General features: G+C 43.9%; 2 protein-coding genes across 3 annotated transcripts; both read right to left on the bottom strand.

The window, feature by feature from the left end:
• Positions 1-539: 539 nt before the first annotated feature.
• stat2 (signal transducer and activator of transcription 2) lies at positions 540-8,955 on the bottom strand. 2 transcript variants are annotated; one of them, XM_076037380.1, is made up of 23 exons: positions 8,816-8,955; positions 8,511-8,655; positions 7,828-7,923; positions 7,156-7,248; positions 7,000-7,078; positions 6,773-6,852; positions 6,507-6,658; positions 5,896-6,054; positions 5,708-5,797; positions 5,439-5,498; positions 5,306-5,326; positions 5,066-5,159; positions 4,920-4,967; positions 4,659-4,742; positions 4,449-4,547; positions 4,221-4,356; positions 4,036-4,088; positions 3,739-3,824; positions 3,479-3,615; positions 3,168-3,356; positions 3,003-3,057; positions 2,708-2,799; positions 540-1,292 (listed from the first exon to the last, which is right to left on the bottom strand). In XM_076037380.1, the coding sequence occupies exons 1-23, from the start codon at positions 8,944-8,946 to the stop codon at positions 1,069-1,071; spliced, it is 2,403 nt and encodes an 800-aa protein (XP_075893495.1). In that variant the 5' UTR covers positions 8,947-8,955; the 3' UTR covers positions 540-1,068. The 2 variants fall into 2 exon arrangements, with proteins under 2 accessions (XP_075893495.1, XP_075893496.1); XM_076037381.1 differs by lacking the exon at positions 2,708-2,799 and having other exon boundaries at positions 1,082-1,292.
• Positions 8,956-10,858: 1,903 nt separating this feature from the next.
• On the bottom strand, positions 10,859-22,085 carry apof (apolipoprotein F). Its single transcript, XM_076037260.1, has 2 exons — positions 14,051-22,085; positions 10,859-12,678 (listed from the first exon to the last, which is right to left on the bottom strand). The coding sequence occupies exon 2, from the start codon at positions 12,630-12,632 to the stop codon at positions 11,379-11,381; it is 1,254 nt and encodes a 417-aa protein (XP_075893375.1). The 5' UTR covers positions 12,633-12,678; positions 14,051-22,085; the 3' UTR covers positions 10,859-11,378.
• Between the last annotated feature and the right edge of the window lie 944 nt (positions 22,086-23,029).

Here is a 23,029-nt window from a genome sequence, read left to right as displayed (position 1 = left end):
TCCACTGAGTGTATGAGCCCAAATCTACATGCTCACGTGATCTGGACTCCTCTTTCACTTCTTGTTAAATAATCTAAGAGTTATTTTTAAGATAAACCTCATGAGATAGTTCATCAATGGAGTTCTAGCAAAGGAAAATAATAGACCACCCAAACCTGCTTTCTTTTTTAACGATCCCAACATGTATTTTTCAAAAATACATACAATATTAGGGGCTAGTAAACCTGTTTAGGGGGCAATATAGTGACAGTACGAAGTCAGCTAGAATATAGAAATTGTTCTTATAGCAACATTGTTAGATGCTGTAACATACTGCACAGAAGTAAATGAAAAAACACGTTACATTGCCAGCAATACTAAAATCCTATAAAACTAAACGGCAACTACTGAGGCCTTGTGTCATTTTATGACACAAATGGAACTTATATAGATGTGTTTTCGTCTCCAAAAATCACTGACTTTTTATTTGTTTATAACTAATTGATTGGCAATATTTATGGTTATCCTCAGACACAATTTAGTATAAAATTGACACAAAGGAAAGAAGCCCCATGATTTTAATGACATGCCTTATGAGGAAAACACTTAGCACAGACACATAATAAATAAATAATAGTAAAACAAATTGGCATGATCAAATTTGCATTGATAAATGTTGGTTTTGTCAAAACTTCTTCTCAAATACATTGCTCTGTTTTTTCCATATTTTGCCCAGTCAGTACGGTTGAAATACATCTTAATTAACGAACTTGAGATAATACCACCAAAACCAAGAGCAGTTGATGACAGTAAAAGGAATCTAGTGAAAATGCCTGGAAGAAAAGAAAAACCGCTTTCCATAAAAGAGCAGTCATTCTTACAACACTGAATAAAAACTGGAAATTTTAAAGTACACCGCTGATTTCAGAGTCCATAAACAGAATATAAAATGGCGAGAAGGTGTTGTGCTCATGAGAATGAACTGGAGGCAATGTTATGATACACGGTTATGAGATCTGGTTCTACTCTAGACTGCTAAAATGAAAGAGTGAAGTGATGTGATAATTCTTTAAAAGTACCCTCGGCAGCTTATAAGAAAATGTCTCCACTTGGCTGCAACAGTGAGCCATTGAACCCAAGATATGGGAAGTCTTGCAGCGCATGGTCACACAGTATGTCGTCTAAGCCATTAAGGTCAATGGCGTTTTGAATCAGCAAATCATCCTCTGGGGCTGCAGTGGTTCCAGGTAGCATGGGGTCATAGTGATATAATTCCAGGGTTGAGTTAAGAGGAGGGGAGTTCCCATCTTGTTCTGAAAACAGAGCGAGAGACAAAAGACAGGGTTTCTGCCGTTAGCTTCGTGTCGCTTATCAATGGCGCAAATTCCCTGAGGAGGAGTGAACCAATCAGGTTTGTTATACAGGGAGAAAAAAGGACATTGGAGAGTGAAAATAAATGGCATGCAAACTGAGGGACGTGGATTAGACTACAGAATTAAGATATTGGTACATGCACTGTTTTGTTTTGTTGTTTGTTTGTTTGTTTGTTTTTTACTGATTTTGTGTGTTTTTCCATCAACGTTCCACTTTTCTTTAATTTCAGAAAAGATTCATTGTGCCAATTTCCTTCAGAAAAGTGGTCATCCAAAATCAATCAAACAGTAAGAGGCTGCTCCAAGACAACACAACAAACAAACAAAAAATGGAACAGGGCCATAAATAAAGAAGCCACAATGACATCGTGCAAAAACAATATTACATCATAATACCATCACCTACTGGATAAGAGCAGTATTATATCAATTTGAACCATTCCTGAAAAAAAGGAATGCCAGAATGTCCAGCACAGTCGACACTCTTATTGCATTCTTCAAGGCTGAAATAGCTTTTTTTCAAAAGCTAGCAGCGCAAACCTGCCAGCGTGGAAAGGAAGCCTTGTTTTTTGTTTTTTTTTGCCAAGCACTAAATGTGTGCACTGGATTCAATAGATTATAGTGCTCTGTGTGTTCCTCTTTGAGTCAGTGGTGGTTGACGATGACCGTGAAAGACTTTTTAACGAGCTATGTAGGGAAACAGAAAGAGGTTAAGAGGAAAATATGGTTGTATGAAGTCAACATAGTAAAATGTTGTTTCCACGCATGCATGAAATCATAGTGCTGTCGATGTTGGCATCGACATTGGCGGGGTATTATTGTAGTCAAGACAGACAGTGATGATTATGTTCTCCGTTTCCCATCCGTGCATGAATCCCCCCACCACTCGCAGCCACAGCCAAGACAGAGCATTTTCCGAGTCTAATGTAGAACCAAAATCTATTTAGGTTGTTTAGCTCATAGCCCAAATCAATTTAGGATCAATTTAGTGATGCACCAAGCAGAATATTGTGGCGATCGAGAGAGAGAGAGAGAGAGAGAGAGAGAGAGAGATAGCGAGAGCAAGGGAAAGATCCCCAAAGCTGTAAAAAAAAAAAAATCGTTTGATTCGTTAGTTTCTGCTCAGTTCAACAACGGATACACGATGGATTTAGAAGGTGCAGCCCCAAAGGATTTAAGGTACAAAAAAAAATATATTATCTCCCAATTATGGAGAATATATCCAGACAACATTTCCCCCCAGGCCAGAAGAGGAGAGAGGGCAGCGCTGAGCATGGTGATGAAGAGGGGCTGATTTTGGTCGTTGGGTTGGAGGGTTTCAGCTGGACGGGAGAGCAAGGGGAGCCGTGACCTACCAGCTGCCTCTCCATACAGGCCATTCATTGGCTCCTGGCCTTCACCCCCACCCATGTCGTCAGACATGGGTGACATAGCTTCCAGTGTGATCCTACATGACCAATGACAAACAGTCATTACAACCCATTGCTCACACATACAAAAGGGAACTGGTAAGATGCCTCTCGTATGCAGCCAGCACCGATTTTAGTCAGCCGTTTTAGCGGACTGCTTCAATAGAACACGGGGTATTATTTTTGTTTCATCCAAACAGATGCAAACAGTCAGCCTGGACAAAGCAGCTGATGTACTTACTCCTTTGTGACAAACGCCAACTTGGTTTTGATGTACTCTTTGTAAGGGCTCTGATCTAAAAGACAATACGTTTATGATGTTACATTTAATGCATTCTTTTCAAACCCTTTTAGTTTGCTGTAATCCAGCTCAGTAGCTGTTGAAATGACGCAATCCCGCTCTTACCTCTGGCCTTGTTAGAGTAGTATTTTCCAAAGGCTTCGTCTCTAGGACTGTTGGGGTACAGGTACAGCAGTGGATTTTCTGGGACATTTCCGACTTCCAAGATCAGAAAATTTCTGATGATTTCGTGGAAGGGGATCTGGGAGAGGTCGACTTTAGTGAAGGGCTGCACTGTGTTCACCTCAGGCTCCCCTACAAATAAAAATGGTTGAATTGTTTTTGTTAGGGGAAAAAAAAAGCTAGTTTGGAATTTTGTATTTCTAGCTGCCATCATGTAGCATTTTTCAATCGTTGAACGGAAAAAGAAATCTGACCGTTCATGTCGATGTCCACCCAGGAGAAGGTGATTCCTCCGACGACACTTTCACTGAAGCGCAGCATGAATGTGCCTCGTTGTTTCTTCTTCAGGAGAGACTTCTCTTTGGCTTTGGTCACAAAGCCGATGATGTGGCTACGGTGGAGGTGCACCATCGTTAGAAAAAGAGAAGCTTCTCACGTTGACCAGATGTGAGTATGTGACGGAGCTAAGCCACTGCATTTACGCAATAAAATCGACGATGCTGGCAAAACATACCCATCTTTCCATATGTCTTCAAGGTAGGTTTTTACCAACGCTAAGATGCCATCAAACCACACCCAGAAAGTGTCAGGAGGATTTTCCTGTTACAGCAAAAGGGAGTTATTCAAGTTATCAATTCTCACATCTGTCCTTAGGTCCATTCTCCGTCACCTTCTCCTGCACGCTGGGTGAAGGTTAAGTGTGTAATATTTGGAGAGTTTGAGAGGAAACAGCGACATCAAATGGTTACATTTTAGACTGCAGCGCTCACCCTCTCACCCTTTGGTTTATATATTCCCTGTGTGAACTTACCTTGCAAAACTTTGACCAGGGAACTTTGCAGCTTTCATAATTCTGTTTCTTTCCTGGTGGGTAACAAAATACATGGAAATATAATGTAGGTTTTATTTATTCACCAAAATGCTATGAAAAGATACTATGGATATGGCTGAACGATACTTCTTATCATTTGAGTATTTAAGTAAGGTGGCATTTACCAAAGATCCTGTGAGCAATCATGTCCAGCTGGCTGTCATCTAGACCGCGTTTAGTGGCAGAGAAAAACTGCCAGCTGAGCATCTCTCCAAACTGCGGCCAAAACGCCACAGGACAGTTGGCGAAGAACCGGATGTCCTGTGAAAAACAAAGGCGTGTCAGCACATACGCAGTAATGGTTAAGAGTAGCTGTGAAAAATGCCAAATGGTTTGTGGTGGCCGTCTCTTGCCTTGGTGTCCACGCTGATCATGTTGAACCAAAGGACGGACGCCCAGGCACTCTGCTGCTGGCTGGAATTAGAGATGATGACCACTGGGAGGGAGGAGGCCTACATTTTGTCACAGGAAAGACAAGTTCGTAAGAACCCACCAGACACAAATCCAAGTAGAGACACGTGGAAGTCATGAGACTTCCTTTAAGGAAAAGGTTCAATGCAAACCTGCAGGGCAATATCCAAGCCTTTATGCTGAAATACAGTGTTAAAGCAGATGATGTGTAGCTCCTCTGTGACACTGAGGGAAATCTGTCAAAGCAAACACATGCACGTCGTAATTATTTGACTGTTTATGGCACCGTATTATTCACCTTATGTGCATCTGTTTGGATGACTCACATTATACGACAAGAGTCAACAGGCTCTCACTGAAAGTCTGTGCAAAAGGTTGTATTTTTGTTGCTGTGCCAGATTTGTTGTACTCACCTCACCGCCACTTTTCCCACCAGCGCCACACTTCTGCTCCTTCAGTGTCTGCACACAAGCAGTGATCTACATGTTTAGCCTGTGTATTCAGCCTAGCAAAACAGCATATTAATTGCCTTTTTCTAAAATGCTGGTTTCTCACTTACAAGATGTCTGAAGTCTGCCACCATGCCTCCGCACTGACTCTCCGTCATGTTCAAGGCCTTGACGGTGGTTCCCAGGACATTAAACCGGCGATACCTGGCAAAGACCACGAAAACAAATCCACATTGAAAGATAAAAGGGGAGTACAGCTTTTTCAGGAAATGATACATTTTATGGCCAGTCCTGACAAAGACCAAGAGGGGAGGAAAGATTCCTGGGGTCGGAAAAACATCGTAACTCACCCTTTCATCTGGGGTGCCCCCCTAATTTCAAGGAGAAAAACAGAGCGTGAGCAAACAGCCGGGACTTGTGCTTGTATTGTTAGACGAGTGGAGGGCAAAGTTACAGCAGCACAAAGAAGAGAAGTCGTCTCACCTGTCCAGAGACACGTTCACTTTCATGGAGTGGTTCAGCTCAGGGAATTTAACCAGGAGTCTGAAAATAGATATATATATATCAGAAAAACCACTAGGAGCTGGGAAATATCAAGATCTAACGTTGCCTTATCAGCTCAAGGATTGCTGAAAATTACACTATGATCATGTAATGCATGTACTTTCACAAATACACGCACACATGCGTAGAGAAAAAAAAATTCAGACCTTAACAAATAGTAATGTGGCGATTATCAGTGATGCACTGACCTGGTCTTGACAGAAAACTGCACATTTGTTCTGAGCACCAGGGGTCCTCTTCCCTGAGGCATGGATGGCTGAGTCTCAACCACAAAAGAACTTGCACAAGAGAAAATGAAGTAAGCATTTTTTTTTTCCCAAGTGAAAAAGAACTTAAAAGAACTCTGGGATTTGCAAGACTTTCTTAAAAGTGACACCTCTTGAGGACATCCTCTAAAAGTGTGTCTGCTCTCTTCTTCAGTGTAGGGTTTTCGGCCGCCAGTGGATCATTTGCGTAAGACAGTTTTCCAACCAGCTCATCCATCTTACACAGAAAATCTCGGACCTGAAACAAACTCAGTGCCACACAAGTGAACCTGAGTGAAACAAAGGGGATCATTTAATTAACGGTCTTCATTTCATCAATAAGAACATTTCCCGATTTAAATTGCTTATTGGCAAAAAACACTGAACACATATTATCTTGCCACACAAGAAGTGGTGTTCAGACCTCCAACACACACATACACACACGCACGCAAGCACATAAACGCCACATAATGTATTGTGTGTGTGTGTGTGTGTGTGTGTGAATGTGTGTACGTCTTGCAATGCTTTTCGTGTTCATGTTCAAACTGAGTATGACAGAAAATGTAAACACAATTTAAACACAAAAATATGTCACCATTAGTGTGGTATCTAATCTGTGTGTTAAAAGACTTAAATCAGGCTTTTAGGCTGTGCAGACTGGGATCTTTCTTGTGTCACTGCCTGCTCCCAACTACAACAGTGTGTGCAAGTCTGTGTGTCGCTGGCTTTACTAACTCACCAGTCCTCTAACCGAGAGAGACTAACACTGTCTGGAGCCCCGATGCACGCCTTCTGTTGCCTCCTCTGCCACTCAACCAGTTCCTTCTTCACTAGTATGTCAATCAGGTCCTCTGACTTGTCCAGAAGCTTGGTTATTCCAGAAAGTGTGTTCTGTGATAGTGGATGGTAAAGCACAAAAAAGAAAAAGAAAAAAAAAAAGGTTAGAATGAATAGATAAGCATTCTTTTAATGACATCAATCAAACTAATAAATATATTGCCTTACCTTTCTACATGCATTCAGGTTGTTGATTGGAACTTGAAAACGTTTCTCTTGTTCTTTCTTCGCGGCCTCTGCTGTCATCGCTGCAGTACATTTCCACAGTTGATTTACAGTTTCCATTTGAGACGAGCCAAAAAAAAGAAGAAAAAAAAACATGTAGCAATGAATCACGTCATGTCTTTTTTACCAACCCCGAGATAATCTATGCAAGAACACTATTTAAATATTACCTTCCATTCTGAAGGTTTGGTATTTAAAGTCAAATTCATCTTGCTGCTCCTCCAGGCAGATGATTGCACGTTCCATGCACTATGATGGAAAAATATAGGATAAGCCGACACAGACTATGCAAATGCATGAGCATAAGATATCAACACAATCTGCACCTGCACGTCATTCCGGAAGCCAGCCATTTTCCGTTCAAGGTCCTGCTGACCACTGATCTCCATGGCTTCGGGCTCAATTTGTAGGGCCCGGACCTGAGATGAAGAACAGAGGCAGTAAAGGTATGTGAAATAAAAAGTGTACGAGTAAAATAATGGTAGCTGAGTCTGAGATACAGTTAAAACTATTTCAAATGCTGCAATCTTTGCAGTGACTAATATGCACACTTAACGTCAGTCTCAATAAATTAAAGACATAATATAAAACACCAAAATAAATAAAATAAATAAATAAATATGCAAACTGAAAAACATTCTGAATAGAAACTTGATTAACTTACTGACCCCACATTTGATAGGTCTCACTATCTGACGTGCAGTGTCACCACACCCAGTAGTTTACTCGAGGAAGTAGGACATCTTTCCTTATTTCATTGCATGGTGAATGTGCATTTTGTATTGTGTATTTGATAACTTGTTTTTTTCATTTCTAGTTCTGAGAGGCACTGATGATTGGAATGCACTTCCTGAAATGACTTTAAGGATCATGGCAACAGGCCAATTTAAAAAAAAAAAAAAAAAAGTTTAACAATACCATATATTTTTCTTCCCTTTAATGAAAATGCTATGAGTTTAACTTCATGATAAATAGTTTGTGGAAAGTTTAGCTCCTACCTTCTCATCGAGACCAGCATTCAACAAGATTTCTTTCTCTTTCTCCAAAAACCAGTGAATTGTGCTCGCCAGGCCACACGGATCATCCTGGTATAGCTGCCAAGGGGGAAGTCAGACCGATCTCAGAGTCAGTGCCACATCAAAAAGGTGTCAAAATTGTGTGCATGATTTATTAGGTTTTCCATGGTCTAGCACAGGGGTGGGCAAACATTTTTTGCAGTCTTCCAGCTTTGAAGCTTTTAAGAGACTCCTAAAGGAGTGGATTAGGAACAACCATGTCTGTAAACATGAGGAAACATTTTTATCTCCCTTAGCACCTTTTATACTCTCGCACTTTACAGCAGTCGCCTCTTCCTTTTGGACCCAGTCTCAGATAGTACTGGTCACTTTGTGAGCTATGTTGGGTATGTCTTGTTATAATTGCGTACTTATATTGTGTATGACTTGTTATTTCTTTCCCTCTTTTTATCCAAGCTTTCACTTTGTTGTGTTTTGTATGCTCTACTGTAAACATCAACCTGCCAAGGGGGACTACAGAAACAGAACAAACTAGCCTATGGCTATAATCTGATATATTTACATTATTATGTGTTGTCCCTTTAAACTAACTAAATAAAAAATAATTAAAAAAAAATATCGACCCCTTGATGCTGTCAACTTCCCAACAACCTGTTTCCTCAAACCTGAAAGTTTTGCTTGTAGCGCCTGATGTTGTGCTTCAGTAAGAACGACTCCTCTTGGACAAAGCGACTGTGTTGAATGTCCAAATTCTCCAACAGAACCTGGAACAGCACCATTGCCAAATCATGATCCCGGGATGCTCGTTTCCTAGAAGTGGGAGTCGGGGGGGGGGGGGGGGGGGGGGGGGTTGCGGGGTTGATAAATCAATAATACGAGTTCCAAATAAACACTTGAACAATCAAAACAAGTATTAAACCCCTCTTTGACTGTTACATTAAATTACATATTAGGAAGTTGGGCTCTTTACCAATCCTGGTTCTCTATCCAAGCTGCTAGGTAGTGGCGAACGTCCATGGGAAGAGCATCCCGGTCGTAGAGCTCGTCCAGCCGATGTGAGTATCCATTGGTCAACTGCCGGAGCTTTTCCCACTGCGCCATCCTGCGACGTACGCCCACAGCAACGAAACGTCAGTAAGTGTCGCGCGCTCAACTATGACAGCGACAACGGTTCCAGTTCCCCCCACCAAAATCTGAATCGTTTCTTCGTCGCATTCTCGCAACTCGCACAACTGAGGAAGTGTCGGTGAACCGCGACTACCTGTTTGGACTTGCTCGGAGCACTTTGGCTGGTTGGCTGTTGTTGTCAACAAGCCTGCTCTTCAGAATTCAAGTCAAGACTGCGTTTAAGAAAAAATAACAACCGCTTACCTTCACATACACACACAGGGAATTCGAGTCGACTCACAAATATCCTGTTAACACGTAATTAAATTTCGGGAAATTGCATTGCCCGGTTTAATGCAAGATAGCGTCAGCTGCTGCTGCTGCTGATATAACAAGCGTCGGTCCAACAGAGTAATAACGTGTTAATGTTGTTTCCCGTGTCACCCACTTCACGTTCTGTGTCCTATTGGACATCTGCTTGTCCCGCCCGCGCTGAACTTCCGTGTCTCAGCACAGCAGCCATTTTGGCTCTGGAAACACTCACGTTTGAGCAACGTCAGAGCCGAAATGTGTGCGCCAGGTCCTTTAGTTTCTCCTTGGTTAAAAAGCACCGGCTTCATTGGTTGAGCGACGTAACGATAGGCTGCACTGATTGGTAAATTAACCTGTCAATCTGCAATGTGGCTCTATGACGCACAAAATCGAAACTTACGGCGTCCCTGCAATGATTTCCCGAGAATCGGGGAGGCATGTGACAAATTTATGTATATCCGCTGTTTATTCTGTATTGGAAAAGTGAATAAAGTTGTCTAAAACCAAAATTTTAGCACAACTTATTTTATTTTCTTTGAAAAGATAAAGCGCCATGTTTTTTTTTGTTATGTTTTGTTTTTAAATATATCTTTATTAAATACCAAACTTTGAGTGTATCACTTTTTTCATTCCACTTTTTCTCTCTTTTAAATCTGTGACAATAAAGCATCCAACAATTGTATGGCTACCCAAGTCAAATATAAGATACTGTTGTGTGATATCGTTGACATGAATTTGCATTTTGAGTCAAACGTGAAAATTACAATTATTTTCCATTTACAGAAAACCCCTAAACCTAACTCTAACCCTAACCTTCCCCCCATAAATTGACATGATATATTTCATATATCACTGCTCACCTTTCTTCTTGTAGTTTGTCTTTATTTTTTAATTAAATCGATTTTGTTGAATTGATTTTATTTTTGTTTTGCTATTGGGCCAAGTTTAGTTTATCTTAATCAATCTCGTGTTGGATTGATTGCCTGGATGAAAATAGTTTGCCATGTCATGAAAGAGTGTATTGACAAGGTTGATATGGCAATAAAATATATCTTGTATCTTGAATTTAGGGACCTAATTTGTGGGTTGTCTGTGTATCAATTTAACCTGCAGCATAAAGAGCAAATGTGGACAGAGCAGTTCTCTGGAAGGAGCATGTAGAGCAGTTTTAAACATGACACTTGTGGTCCATGGGAAACGTTTCAAGGCTTTCTGCACAACGAGAGGATGAAAGGTCGCCTCCCTACTGATAGCGGAAGAAAGAGTGCTCATTAAGCATAAATCTCTGCTCAAAGTTTATGGCATCATTAAAGAAAATATATATCTCAAACAAAGTAGGAAAATGAAGCCTCACAGACTCCAAGAAAGGATGTAGCCCTCTTAGCTGAGTCTGCAGCCAGTGAAATGAAGCCATAAAGCTCTGACTCTCCAAACACCTTTACCAGTAGTGTAACAATGAATTTCCTTATCCAGAAATCTATGGTCAAAGAAGGTGCAGGGGCCATGAATCTGACACATCAGTGGAAGACATGTCAAGACTGACCCTGAATTTACAAGCCGTCAGGGAGGAAGGACTTGGTGATAAATAATTTCACACTTTTTCCTTTATTTAGCATATATTTAACTTTATTGCAATGAAAACAAAAATACAAAATTGTAAACTGTAGTTTACACTGGAGGTGACAGGCATGAGGAAATATCTGGATGTGTACAGGACCATAAACAGTACAAAAGACACAAAAGTCTTGAGGGATTTCCTGAGGCCAGCCAGCACTGTCATTTTCAACTAAACACAAGAGTTATACTTCTTCAAGCAAAAGCTTTCTTTAAAGCTTGTTACCTAATCTCTATTTACACATTACTGGGCTTTTTTTGTAACCAATGTATTACAGCGATCGATTTATTAAATACAAATTCATGCATTATACATAAAGTCCCATATGGGACAAATATGGTACCCCTTCATTTACATTTATAATGCCTTTACACATTGTACGTAGATTATGATTCACAAAGAAAAACTAGCTCCCCTATTCAAACTTAAGCCCACCATTTTAGTATTTACATCAAAAGACTATTTTCTTCAAACAAAAAAACAAACAAAAAAACAAAAACTATTCGACGGTGAAGACGCCGTCCTCCGAACTGAACTGGTTCACCAGCAGGTCCCCTTCTTGCCTCATGGAGTTGAGCAGGTACTTGACTCCGGCCTTCACGCCGGTCTTCACCCCTGCGCCCAGGGCGTAGCCTGCCACCCCGACGGTGCCCCCCGTGGCCACGATGAGTGCGTCGGTGCCCAGATCGACGGCACTGAGCAGCGCCCTCTCCTTTGCCGTGTCGGAGCAGTTGACCGAGGCATAGTAGACGGCTGTGCCCAGGCTGTAGAGAGTGCTGACGGCGGGGATCCACTCCACCACTCTGAACACGCGCTCCTCACTTTGGTTGATGCAGTTCCTCTGGGGACTTCGTCTCATCCTCCTGCCCCCCAAGGCAGCACCACCCTCCTCCTCCTCAAGGTGGCACCGTTGGATCCAGCAGTCGGATGCCGATGGTAGGACACGGCTCCCTTTCTTCAACACCACCTGGTACCGGCCGGGTTCGAGGGCTCCTCCTCCGGTCACACCGCCACACACAGTTCCCAAGCCCTCGCAGGTTCTCACAGCCTCACCCAGATCTCCCGTGCCTGTTCCCACACCCGTCCCCACCAGGACGGCCCCGTTGACTCTGGTCCAACCCTCACAGTGCCCTTCCTGCTGGTCTTCTCCTGCCACTGCCAGCTGCTGGATGTTAAACATGAGTGCATCCATGCGTTGTTCTCCTTCTTTATTGCTTCCTCCAGTCTGGGCGGTCTTTGAAGCAGAGTGGCTCATCTTCTTCTCTATGAGGTCTTCTAACTCCATCAAGAGCTCCTCTGTATCCCCGATTCCAAGCAGATGGTACAATTTGAGCACGAGGGTCTGCGCCTCCTGTGGGCAGCCTGCCACCACCAGCACAGGCACTAGAGAGAAGCCCAGCACCTCTTGAGGGAACATGGAGGGCGACGGGTCATCCAAACTGCTGGCAGAGAGCAGTTCCTTACAGCTGACATTCCCCCGCATGAGTAGATGATCTTGAATCTGGCCCTGAAGCTTCTCCGTCAGGTTTGATATCATACGTGCGGCAGACTCGATCAGCTCCTCCGTCTCCTTGGCGGACAGCTCGGAACCAGACTCGCCTTTTGATATCAGCGCAGGAAGATGTTCTCGATCAGCCTTTCCTTCAACATGGCTCTTGGTGGGTCGCGCTGTCAGAGGAGATGGCATTAGGCACAAAGCCTGCTCGGTCAGCAGCAGCTGCATCATGATCAGCCACTTCAACTTCGGGGACATGCTGGTACTTTTTCCACAGCCTTTTTGTAACTCCTAAGATAAGTACCTGAAACAGAGACGCATAAATAATAAAAGCTTAAACCACAACCTGGTAGTTCTGTTTACAACTTAAATTTGTCACTATTATGGTGGATTCTTCAGGTTGCAGCAGTGAAGTGTGGATGTTGAAGGAATCCTCGGTGACACCGACTTGATTGCATAAAAACAGGTTTATTACAAAGAAGTCAGAAATCAAACAGGCGTCGAGAAAGGCCGTGGAGATTGTGTGTCCAGATGCGCAGAAGCTCTCACTATCTCTCCGAGGATAGTTAGCACATCATCTCCTTATACCCACAGGTCTCGCCACACACCATATACGGAGGACAAAGAAGCAATTATAACATAAAAGGTGAAAGGAAGGGAAAGATACTGGCCAGAGTTGCAACCTTCCAAGGGCAGGTCGCCTAATACAGAAGCTGCAGGTGCAGGGTCAAAGCTTCAGACACTGCTCTATCAACCCAGTTTCCCAGTGCCAGTGCTTCATCTTTCAGTCAGGCTCCAGGTGAGTAGCTTCACATAATAAACTATGCAAAAAAGCTAAACTTTTTAGCCTTTCGTTTACAAACCACTGACAAAAATACTGAGTTTTCATTTGCATCCTGCAAAAACCTTCTTATGCCGTTCACATGTGTGGATTGAAGAAAAACAATGTGGCCTCAGAGGGCTGAACCAGTTGGAGCTGTTGTCGATAACACTGGAAGAGGCATAGTTGTATTTTGTGAGATCACAAAGGGACACTAGCCAGCACTGAGTGTTAGTCGGAGACATTTTATAAAAAGGAGAACAATTCAAAGAAAAAAAGAAATAAAGTCTAAACTCTGTGCAGGTTAAAGCTTTAAAGCTATAGACACATACTGGCAATATAAGTTATATTAACAGACATTTGGCAATGTAAAATCTTGCATAATATGGGACCTTTGATTCATTCTTATATCATGCAATATGTTAAGACATTAAAGGGAAAATAGCTCTATTATTTTTTAGCACAGTGATGTTCAAGTCATTCGAATGCACCCATATTGTACATTAATACATTCACATTTTTATCAAGTCTGTCTGCAAAAATGGTCCAATGTAGATTAACATTCACACATTAAAAGTAAATACACCTCTATCACGTACATAATAAAATCCTGCTTGTCATTAGCAGTGGGTCAAAACTAAATACGTATATTTGGAAATATTCCTCATCAGTTTTACCACTGACAGAGCAACACCATCCTAATACAGTGCGTCCATTGCCAACCTGATAAAAAAAAATTACACACACTCGCTTCACCTTGCAATCAACACAACTAAAAATAGCAACGCTGCTCTGCTCAAAACTTCATATTTTAAGTGCATCTCTTCATCCTGTGGCAGCTGTGCCTCTCACCTACCTCATGAGTAGAGTGTGCTGAACTCCACAGTGCTACAGTGAGACCAAAATGGCTTCAGCATGAGTGAGCCTTGTTGTTTTCCCTTTACGCCTGTCTTTTATCCCCCAAAAAACGTGTATTCCCTCTTCCCTCTTCATTCCCGCTGCCTCCAATGAGAGTCTCTCTGACTATCCCACAGCCCTCCCTCCGTCTCATCCGTCTCTCAGCCCCCTCTCCTCTTTGGCCTCATTGCTCAACAGGGAGATCTGGGCCTGAATATTGATTCACGTGGGGGAAAGTCCATGTGTTTTTAAGCGCTTTTGTTTGTCTTCCCTGCGATCCCCATCCCTCTGCTGCCTCTCTCCCTCTCTCTCTCAGTGGGTTTTTGTTTCTGACCCAGATACTTAAAAGAAATCTTGCCGCATGCCGTGACACATGTATCTCCTACACAGCCGAGACAAGTGAGGAAAACAGTGGGTTATCCGAGGTAAAGACTCGGCTCTTTTATATCCAGAAGCCAACTTCGTGATGGGTGCAATCTTTGTTGCTGCAAATTTATTTCCATCTAAGCGCTAGCCTCTACAAACGTCTTTTTAAAAGGGCTTCTTTTACACTCCGTGGCCCTATTCACTCACACTATAGAAACTGTTGGCACATGTCCACGTCTTTCATCACACCACTCAATAGCCTGTGCAGAGTACATTGTCTATGTTTCCCGAAGGTATGCACCTTCAACATGTAAGCTTTTCGGGGACACAGCTAAGTAGAAGCCATTTAGATTTTTCTTTTCTTTTTATATCAAATATTGCCTTTTTGTAACAAATATTTAAGAAGAAATAATTAACCACTGCAATATTATGTATTTTTGTTAACAAGGATACATCACAGTATAGGTTGTATACAATCACTGGCAAAAATAAATAAATCATCTCAACAAAAATGGTTAGTCGTGTTATTTATTTATTTATTTTTTTAAATACTTAGGTAATTCATATGTTTTTGTTGTTGGCTTTCATTTTGTTGTGACACCATTCAGTTGTGAGCCACTTCCTTTAAAAGAACACACTTTTCCATCATGACCATAATTCAAAAATGAAATTGATCAAGCATTATCAAACCATGATATATGGAAACCAGAAAGGAGGTCTTACTGTAATTCTCTCCACATGCTCTGTGATCTCACCTGTTTCATTCCTCTTGGATGAAGCTGCAAAAGTGTGTGAGTCATTTGGTATAAAAGCCAAGTTGACTGTCTCATTGTAATTAAGAAGAATTGGCACTAGTTGTTAAAAGCATGAACAACCCCTGTGGAGTCCAATCATGATGAACAACATGCTGGAGTCACGTGCTGACACCTTTCCATCAGGGTTAGATTCCTCAGGGTGGAAACTCATTTGCATGAGCCACAACTCGGGATGTGAAACAACAACTCTCTACGAGGAGTTGTTGTTGACAGTTGTAGACAAGACAGCGTGTCTGTCGTCTGGGTTGCTGCAAAAGGTGGTTTCCTTACAAGCAGAGTTCACAGAAATTAATGCAAACATTAATTTTACCACTACAACACACACACACACACACACATACACACACACACATACCTCAAATTCATGTACGTGAAGAAAAAAAGTTGAAGTTTTGAGGAACTCAACAAACAAAAACAAAAAAAGTCAAAATAAAGTTGGTCGACTCCATGTACCACAGATGTGAAGCAGTCATCAGAAACCGTGGCTGGGTTGCTGCAAAAGGTGGTTTCCCGCTGACTTTTACACAGACATGGTTATACAAGCAGAGTTCAGCAGAGTTCACAGAAATTAATGCAAGCATTAAGTTTACCACTACATTCCCCCCTTTGATAGCAACGCGATCACAATTTAAACGAGCTATCCGGATTTCACCATCCTGGGTAACAGGTTTTCAGCAAAAAGCATCATTAAGTTCAAACATAATCGTCTTGGTCACTGTCGGGAGGAAATGGCAATGTGTCGTTAAAAGCGGGTTCGTCCTCCACTCTAGGCAGAAGGCGATAGTGCACAAACGCTCCTGCTATAGCCTTTTGAACCAAGTACTTTACGAGAGGTATGCTTACTAATTTTCTATACGTCAAGACTACGTGTTGTGGTGGGATTACTACTGTGGCTACGTGGGTTGTTCCTGTTGATCTCCTGAAACTAACGTGTAGGGTGCAATTGGGTCCTTGTCCTGGCCACGCTGCCGCCTCCGCAACGTGAACTTCTCCGTCTTCTGTTCTCGTCAGGGCCAGGTGGATGACCAGCATCAGAGGTCTTTCGTTGGAGTGAAGCGTTTCGATCTCACCATTCACTCAGCTGCTCCCTCCCCTCTGGTCGTCTCGCTGTCTGGGCCTGGGGCAGTGGACACTCGCTTGCAGTGGCTGGCGTGGACCCACGTGGCTCGTTCAGCGACCTTCACGGCGGTGTAGGTGGTGAAGAGGACCTGGTATGGGCCTTGCCAACGGTTGGAGCGCCAATGCTTCCTCCTGTGGTCCTTGACAAGGACGAAGTCGCCGGGTTGCAGATCGTGGAGTGGCTCCTGTGCTGCAGCTGGAAGAGCTTCTTTCACCTGGGTCCTGACACCTGCGAGTTAGGATGATAACTTAGCACAATAAGTCAACATGGTGTCCTCGCAGAGGGCCGTGGACGGGAGGGGTCCTGTTCCAACGTTTGGTGGAGCTGCGAACAGAATCTCAAATGGGCTTAGGTTAGCGCGTGCGCGTCGCCTCATCCGCATGTACATCAGCACAATTGGGAGGGCTTTTGGCCATATCAGACCCGTTTCTTCACAGCACTTCATCAGTTTGGACTTGATAGTGCCATTTTCTCTTTCCACCGCTCCTCCGCTGGCCGGGTGGTAGGCGCAGTGGGTCCTCATGTCTATCCCTAACAGTTCTCCTATCTGCCTTATCTCCCGAGTTGCAAAATGTGATCCATTGTCAGAGGAAATTTTAGTGGGGATTCCCCATCTTGGTAATATGTCTGTGAGTAACGCCTTAGCTACGTCATTTGCCGATTGTGAGGAGCATGGAAATGCTTCAACCCACTTTGACCACATATCTACCATTACTAGACAGTATTTCTTTCCCCCTGCTGGTGTTAATTCAATGAAATCCATCATTAAGTGTTCAAACGGTTTCGTTGGGGGAGGATGGGCGGCTTGGTCAGTAACATGCACTGCTCTTCTTGTGTTGCATCGTGCACAAATTAAACAGGAACTACAATATTTAGCTGCTGCTACTGTGGAACCCTTCGTGAACCATGTCTGGCTTAGTTGGTCTAACATCCCCCCTTTTGACACATGGTCTAGTCCGTGTGTCAACTTACAAAACGCTTGGAAGAAATGTTTTGGGAGGCATGATTTGCCATTTGGTCCTACCCATACACCATCAGTGTAGGCCGCTCCGCTCCGCTTCCAGGCCAGCCTTTCATCGGGAGTCGCGAAGGCTTGCATGTCCACAAGCGAGGCTGGGCTCGTGGCCGGCAGTGATACAGCCGTGGTTGTTGTGCAGGGCTTCATGGCAGCTGCTTTAGCTGCCATGTCGGCTGCAGCATTCCCCTTAGCCACAGGGTCGTTGGCCTTAGTGTGGGCTGCACATTTGCAGACGGCTATCTGTGACGGGAGAAGAATAGCATCTAGCAAGTTAGCAATCAATGCATGATTCAGAATGGGTTTACCATCAGACTTGAGAAATTTCCTATGTCGCCAGAGGGTGCCAAAATCATGTACCACACCAAACGCATAGCGAGAGTCCGTGTGTACTGTTGCTTTCTGTCCCTTCGCTAGTTTGCAGGCTTCTGTGAGGGCCACCAGCTCCGCTGCTTGTGCTGAGAAGTGGCTGGGAAGTGAACCTGAAAGGAGAACTTCGGTGTCAGAACATACAGCATAGCCAACTCTATTGGTCCCCTTCTCATCTCTGGAGGCAGATCCATCTGAGTAGAGAACAAAGTCAGGGTTGGTTAGTGGTTGGTCAGACAAGTCGGGTCTTGGCGAACAGGTCAGTTCCAGTTCAGCAAGGCAGTCGTGAGGGTCTCCGTCACCTGGAGTCGGTAGGAGTGACGCTGGGTTTAAGGTTGTACATCTCTGTACCGTGACATTTGGCATTTCTAATAAGCAAGTGTGATATCTCAGGTACCTGGCTGCAGATAGATGAGACGTGCGCTGTTCATGCAGAATCAGAGAAACTGAATGGGGTACCAGCAAGGTCAGTTGGGCGTTGCCCATGATGTCGCGGGAAGTGCAGAGTGCACGCTCCGCTGCTGCAACTGCTCGGAGGCATCGCGGCAAGCCTGCAGCTACAGCGCCTAATTTCGCCGAAAAGTAAGCGACTGGGCGTTGTCTTCCACCATGCTCCTGGAGCAGGACAGAGGACATACAACCGTCCTTTTCATCCACAGTTTGAGTGAATGGTCGCTGAGGGTCCTGAGCAGGCGCACTTTGGAGGGCCTTTTTTAGATCTGTGAAAGCATCTACTGCTTCCGGTGTCCACGTCAATTCTGTAGACATTGGGCCCGTGCTCGGTACGATATCTCGGAGTGGCCTTTCCCTTGCAGAATAATTTGGGATAAAGGCTCTGCAATACCCTAGCAACCCCAGGAATGAGAGCATCTGCTTCTTCGTGCGTGGCTTTGGAATCTTACTGGCTGCCTCGGTTCTAGATGGGGCCACTGCCTTTGATGCTGCTGAGAGAACATGAGCAAGAAATGTTACTGTCGTCTGGCAATACTGTAGCTTTTTTAGGCTAGCCTTATGGCCCTCGGCGGCGAGGTGTTTGAGTAATGCGAGTGTGTCTGCTTTACACTGCTCTTCAGACGGGGCAGCGATCAAAAGGTCATCCACATATTGTAGCAGTGCCGTCCCCGGGCTTAACTGCAGGGGTTCGAGGGATTGGGCCAGTGCTGCATTGTAGATGGTTGGTGACTCACAGTACCCCTGGGGTAACCTGGTAAAGGTGTAACCTTTCCCTTGGAACTGGAATGTGAACCAAAACTGAGAACTCGGGTGTATTGGAACGCAAAAAAATGCGTTTGACAAATCCACGACGATGTAATGTGTGGTTGCTGGGGGTACCTGTGAGAGTATTGTGTGCGGGTTGGGCACATTTGGAGTTCTTTGTTGTACAGCCGCATTCACAGCCCTCAGATCTTGTACAAATCCCCAATCGTCTTTGACAGGCGGGGGCTTGGACTTTTTCACAGGCAACATTGGTGTTCTCACTGGTGAGTCAGCACACGGGACGATTACGCCCTTTTTCAGCAGGGAGTTAAAAACAGGGGTTATACCTTCAACTGCTTCTGGTTTCAATGGGTACTGTTGCTGACACGGTCGGTGGTCAGATTTAGGGGTGATAGTTACTGGTTGAACACCTCTTATAAGTCCCACATCATACGCGCCATCAGCCCACAGCTGCTTTGGCACGCTGTTCAAATCCGGTGGGAGGGATAGGGCAACTGCAGTAATGCATCCCTCCTGTTCTGCACAATACAGCGAGCGTTCTGCTGGAACCTGGACATCTACATGTCGCGAATAGGCATCAAGCCCAGGTGAATGAGATACTTGCGGTTTGTCGGGTAATGGCCTCCAGTCAGCCGCTTCTTGGCAGGTTTTGACAAAAGGTCCCAAGTCCTTCCACGCGTCCTGTCGACCTTTGGTCAGGGACACGTGCAGGGCTGAACCTTCTACCTGGAAAAACTATATTTGGTTCTTTGTCAACATTACAGACACAGCGGATTTATCCCAGGACCAATACAGTGTTTTCAATTGCAGCATGTCTTCCGGTTTTGATAAGAACTCGTCATCATACTCTGGTGAGAATTCTTCCGAAACGTGTGCTGTACAGTGTAGCTTACCAGGTTGCATAGGAACAGCAGTGGGTGGGACTGCTTCCTTTGCTGTCTGTAAGATCTTAGCACCTTCTGTTCCCAAGAGCAGTCACTGGTAGATCCACAAAGGCCTCTCCTCGGCTGTCTGGAACATGGTGTGAGTAACTCCCACATCTGCGCGAACCACCTCGAGACCTTCTGGTCCTGGGACAAGGCTAAGACCCAGCTGAAGGAGAAGATCTCGACCCAAAAGGTTAATAGGACACTGATGTGACATTAGAAAGCTATGCTTAAACATCACTCCTCCCACTAAGGAGGTGGATAAGGGTTCAGAAAACATTTCTTTAACTGGTTGTCCTGACACACCAATCGAGTAAATCGATCTTCCACTCAGTTTTACTTCAGGTAAATGTGAGTGCTGTATAACCGAATGTGTGGCTCCTGAATCTGCTAAAAACACAATGTCTTTTCCTTTTATTCTAACCTTGATTTGAGGTAACCTTTCAAAAGCCTCATTATTCATATACATAGCATAAGTGCCTTTCCTTAGCTCTGCAGCTGAGGTGGATGGGCCTAGTGGGGTGTGCGTGTGGTTAATAGCAAAAAGCGGGTCTTCATTGCCGGCGCAAGCATGTGTGAAAATAGAAGTATCACTTCCCTTTCTCACTCCTCCATTTGGGGAGGTGGCGCTGTCAGGTGGTCAGTCAGCTTGCTGATGTTGCTGCTGGCTGTGATCGGCCTCTCTCCGCTCGTAGCTTCGATCTCCTCTTCCTCTTCCTCGGCCACGTCCTCGTCCACGTCCCCTGTGGTTGGGGCGTTTCTGGGGGCAGTCCTTTGCCCAATGGTCGTTGCTTCCGCAGATGAAGCATTCACCTCCTCCTCCGCCTTGTTGTCGTCCTCTTCCTTCTGGGCGGATCCGAGCCACCGCCTGCATCATGGTGAGCTGGGCGGCAGCTGTTGCCTTTCGCTCCGCCGCCTCTTTCTTTTCACCCTGGGCGGCGCGTCGTTCCATGGCGTGACTGGCGTGGTCCGTCAGGACGGCCAGGCGGGCGTGCTTCCACCCTATGCAGGATTGCATAGGGTGGAGCAATGGGCGCAGCAACAATGCTCCAGGGGGTCATGTTGGCGGTTGAGCTTGAGGCTGAGGTGGCCTCCGCACCGGCCCTTCCAGGAGGGTGGGGTCGTCCCATCACATGAGGGAAGGATACAGCGGGTTATATGGCGGGAGTGTGTTCGGCTGCGCGGGTGGGTGTTTGTCGCGTGTGTGTGTGTGTGTTTGCTGTCTTCTTTCTCTTCTGCTTTCCCTTGTCTCGCTTTTCCCTCTCTAATCCCTGCCTCCTTTTGCCACACTTCTAGGCACTTAAAATGCCTCCTCATTCTTTCAACATCCTTACGCTTTACCTTCTACTCTTTCAACATTTCTTTCTCCTTCTTTTCTAGGCTGCTTTTTAGTGTTTCTAACTGATTTAGACTCATGCTTCCCCCCTTTGGGAATCCATGGTCTTCCTCCCATTCCCCAACGCATGCGCAACTCTCAGGACCATGTTTTCTCCTCATATCTCTTACTATTGGACTAAACTCAGACTCTGGGGGGCCCATGGAGTTTCCTCCTGGTCCTCTGGCACCGCGCTTCGCCGAGCATTGGTCGCCGTCAGTACTACTAGTACTTTGACTATTCCCCATTATGTCCTACCCTTTGTTTGTTGGCCAACCCCTTCAGACACAGACGTCTCTGTGAATTCTTATTTCGTTATAGTACAAACAAGATAAAAACTTGTGAATCCTTATTTCGTTATAGTACAAACAGGATAAAAAACTTTTAACGTCCCTAGTTTAGAGATAGGAAGAGGAAACTTGCCTTTTCTTGACTTAGACGTCTCTAATTTCCTTTTGGAGGTTTCTGTTTGATCCCGCGAGACCGATCCAGGCCGACGCTCACACCGAACCCCCTCTCTCAATTTTTCTCAGAGGTTTTGGGGAAGACTTCCTCGAGTCCTGGTTGATCAATCTTTCGGCTGGCGCTGGGTGGACGGGTCGTCGGGGATCCTGTTCGTGACGCCAAGTTCTGTCGTGGAAATTATTGGAGACGTTTACTCAAAAGGAATAAAACTAAGTCAAGATCAGCGCTGGTCTCAGTGAGAGTTTATTACAGCTGGGAGCACACAGACAGAATTGCTGAAAATGCTCACCGGACACTGGTGAGCAAGACATTTAAGTACACACCAGCGCAATGGGGGAGTGGCTGCACCTTCAGAGATAACGGGGACTTGCAAGTTTGGACGGCAAGTTTGAGCAGCAGATAAGAATAACTGGAAAACGGGAACTAACAGTTTAGGGTACAGACTGCTCTTTTGGGGTGTGAAACAACAACTCTCTACAAGGAGTTGTTGTTGACAGTTGGAGACAAGACAGCGTGTCTGTCGTCTGGGTTGCTGCAAAAGGTGGTTTCCTGCTGACTTTTACACAGACATGGTTATACAGCGGAGCGGTTGTTCAGCAGAGTTCACAGAAATTAATGCAAGCATTAATTTTACCACTACAACACACACACACACACACACACACACACACACACCTCAAATTCATGTAAGTGAAGAAAAAAAGTTGAAGTTTTGAGGAACTCAACAAACAAAAAAAAGTCAAAATAAAGTTGGTCGACTCCATGTACCACAGATGTGAAGCAGTCATCAGAAACCGTGGTTATGCCACTAAATATTAGTTTGTTATGCTCAGGAAAGTTGAATCTTCAAGCATTTCTTAGTTTATACAGTACTTCTTTGAGTTTGTAAAGAAAGAGGTCAACACTGCTATTTTTTTGAACATTATATTTCTTGACTTTCTGTAAAATATTATCAAATTCAATGACTTTTTCTAATTTTCTTGCTTTGAAATAGAATGTGCAGTGTCCTTAATGCATTTGTGTTCATTAAATACAATTTATTTGAGGAATTTTGAAGTTTACTCACCTTTTTAAACCTTTTTAAACACCTTTTTAAACATACTGCTATTATTATGAACACAACTGTATATGCATATATATATATATATATATATATATATATATATATATATATATATATATATATATATATATATATATATATATATGTATATATATATATTTATATATATATATATATATATATATATATATATATATATATATATA

This window comes from Nelusetta ayraudi, unplaced genomic scaffold (genome assembly GCF_046127955.1).
Source record: "Nelusetta ayraudi isolate G7.1 ecotype Tasmania unplaced genomic scaffold, CSIRO-AGI_Nayr_v1 ptg000050l, whole genome shotgun sequence".
Classification (NCBI taxonomy): Eukaryota; Metazoa; Chordata; class Actinopteri; order Tetraodontiformes; family Monacanthidae; genus Nelusetta; species Nelusetta ayraudi.
The sequence above is the reverse complement of the archived record's forward strand: the minus strand, read 5'-3'. Positions and strand labels throughout refer to the sequence as shown.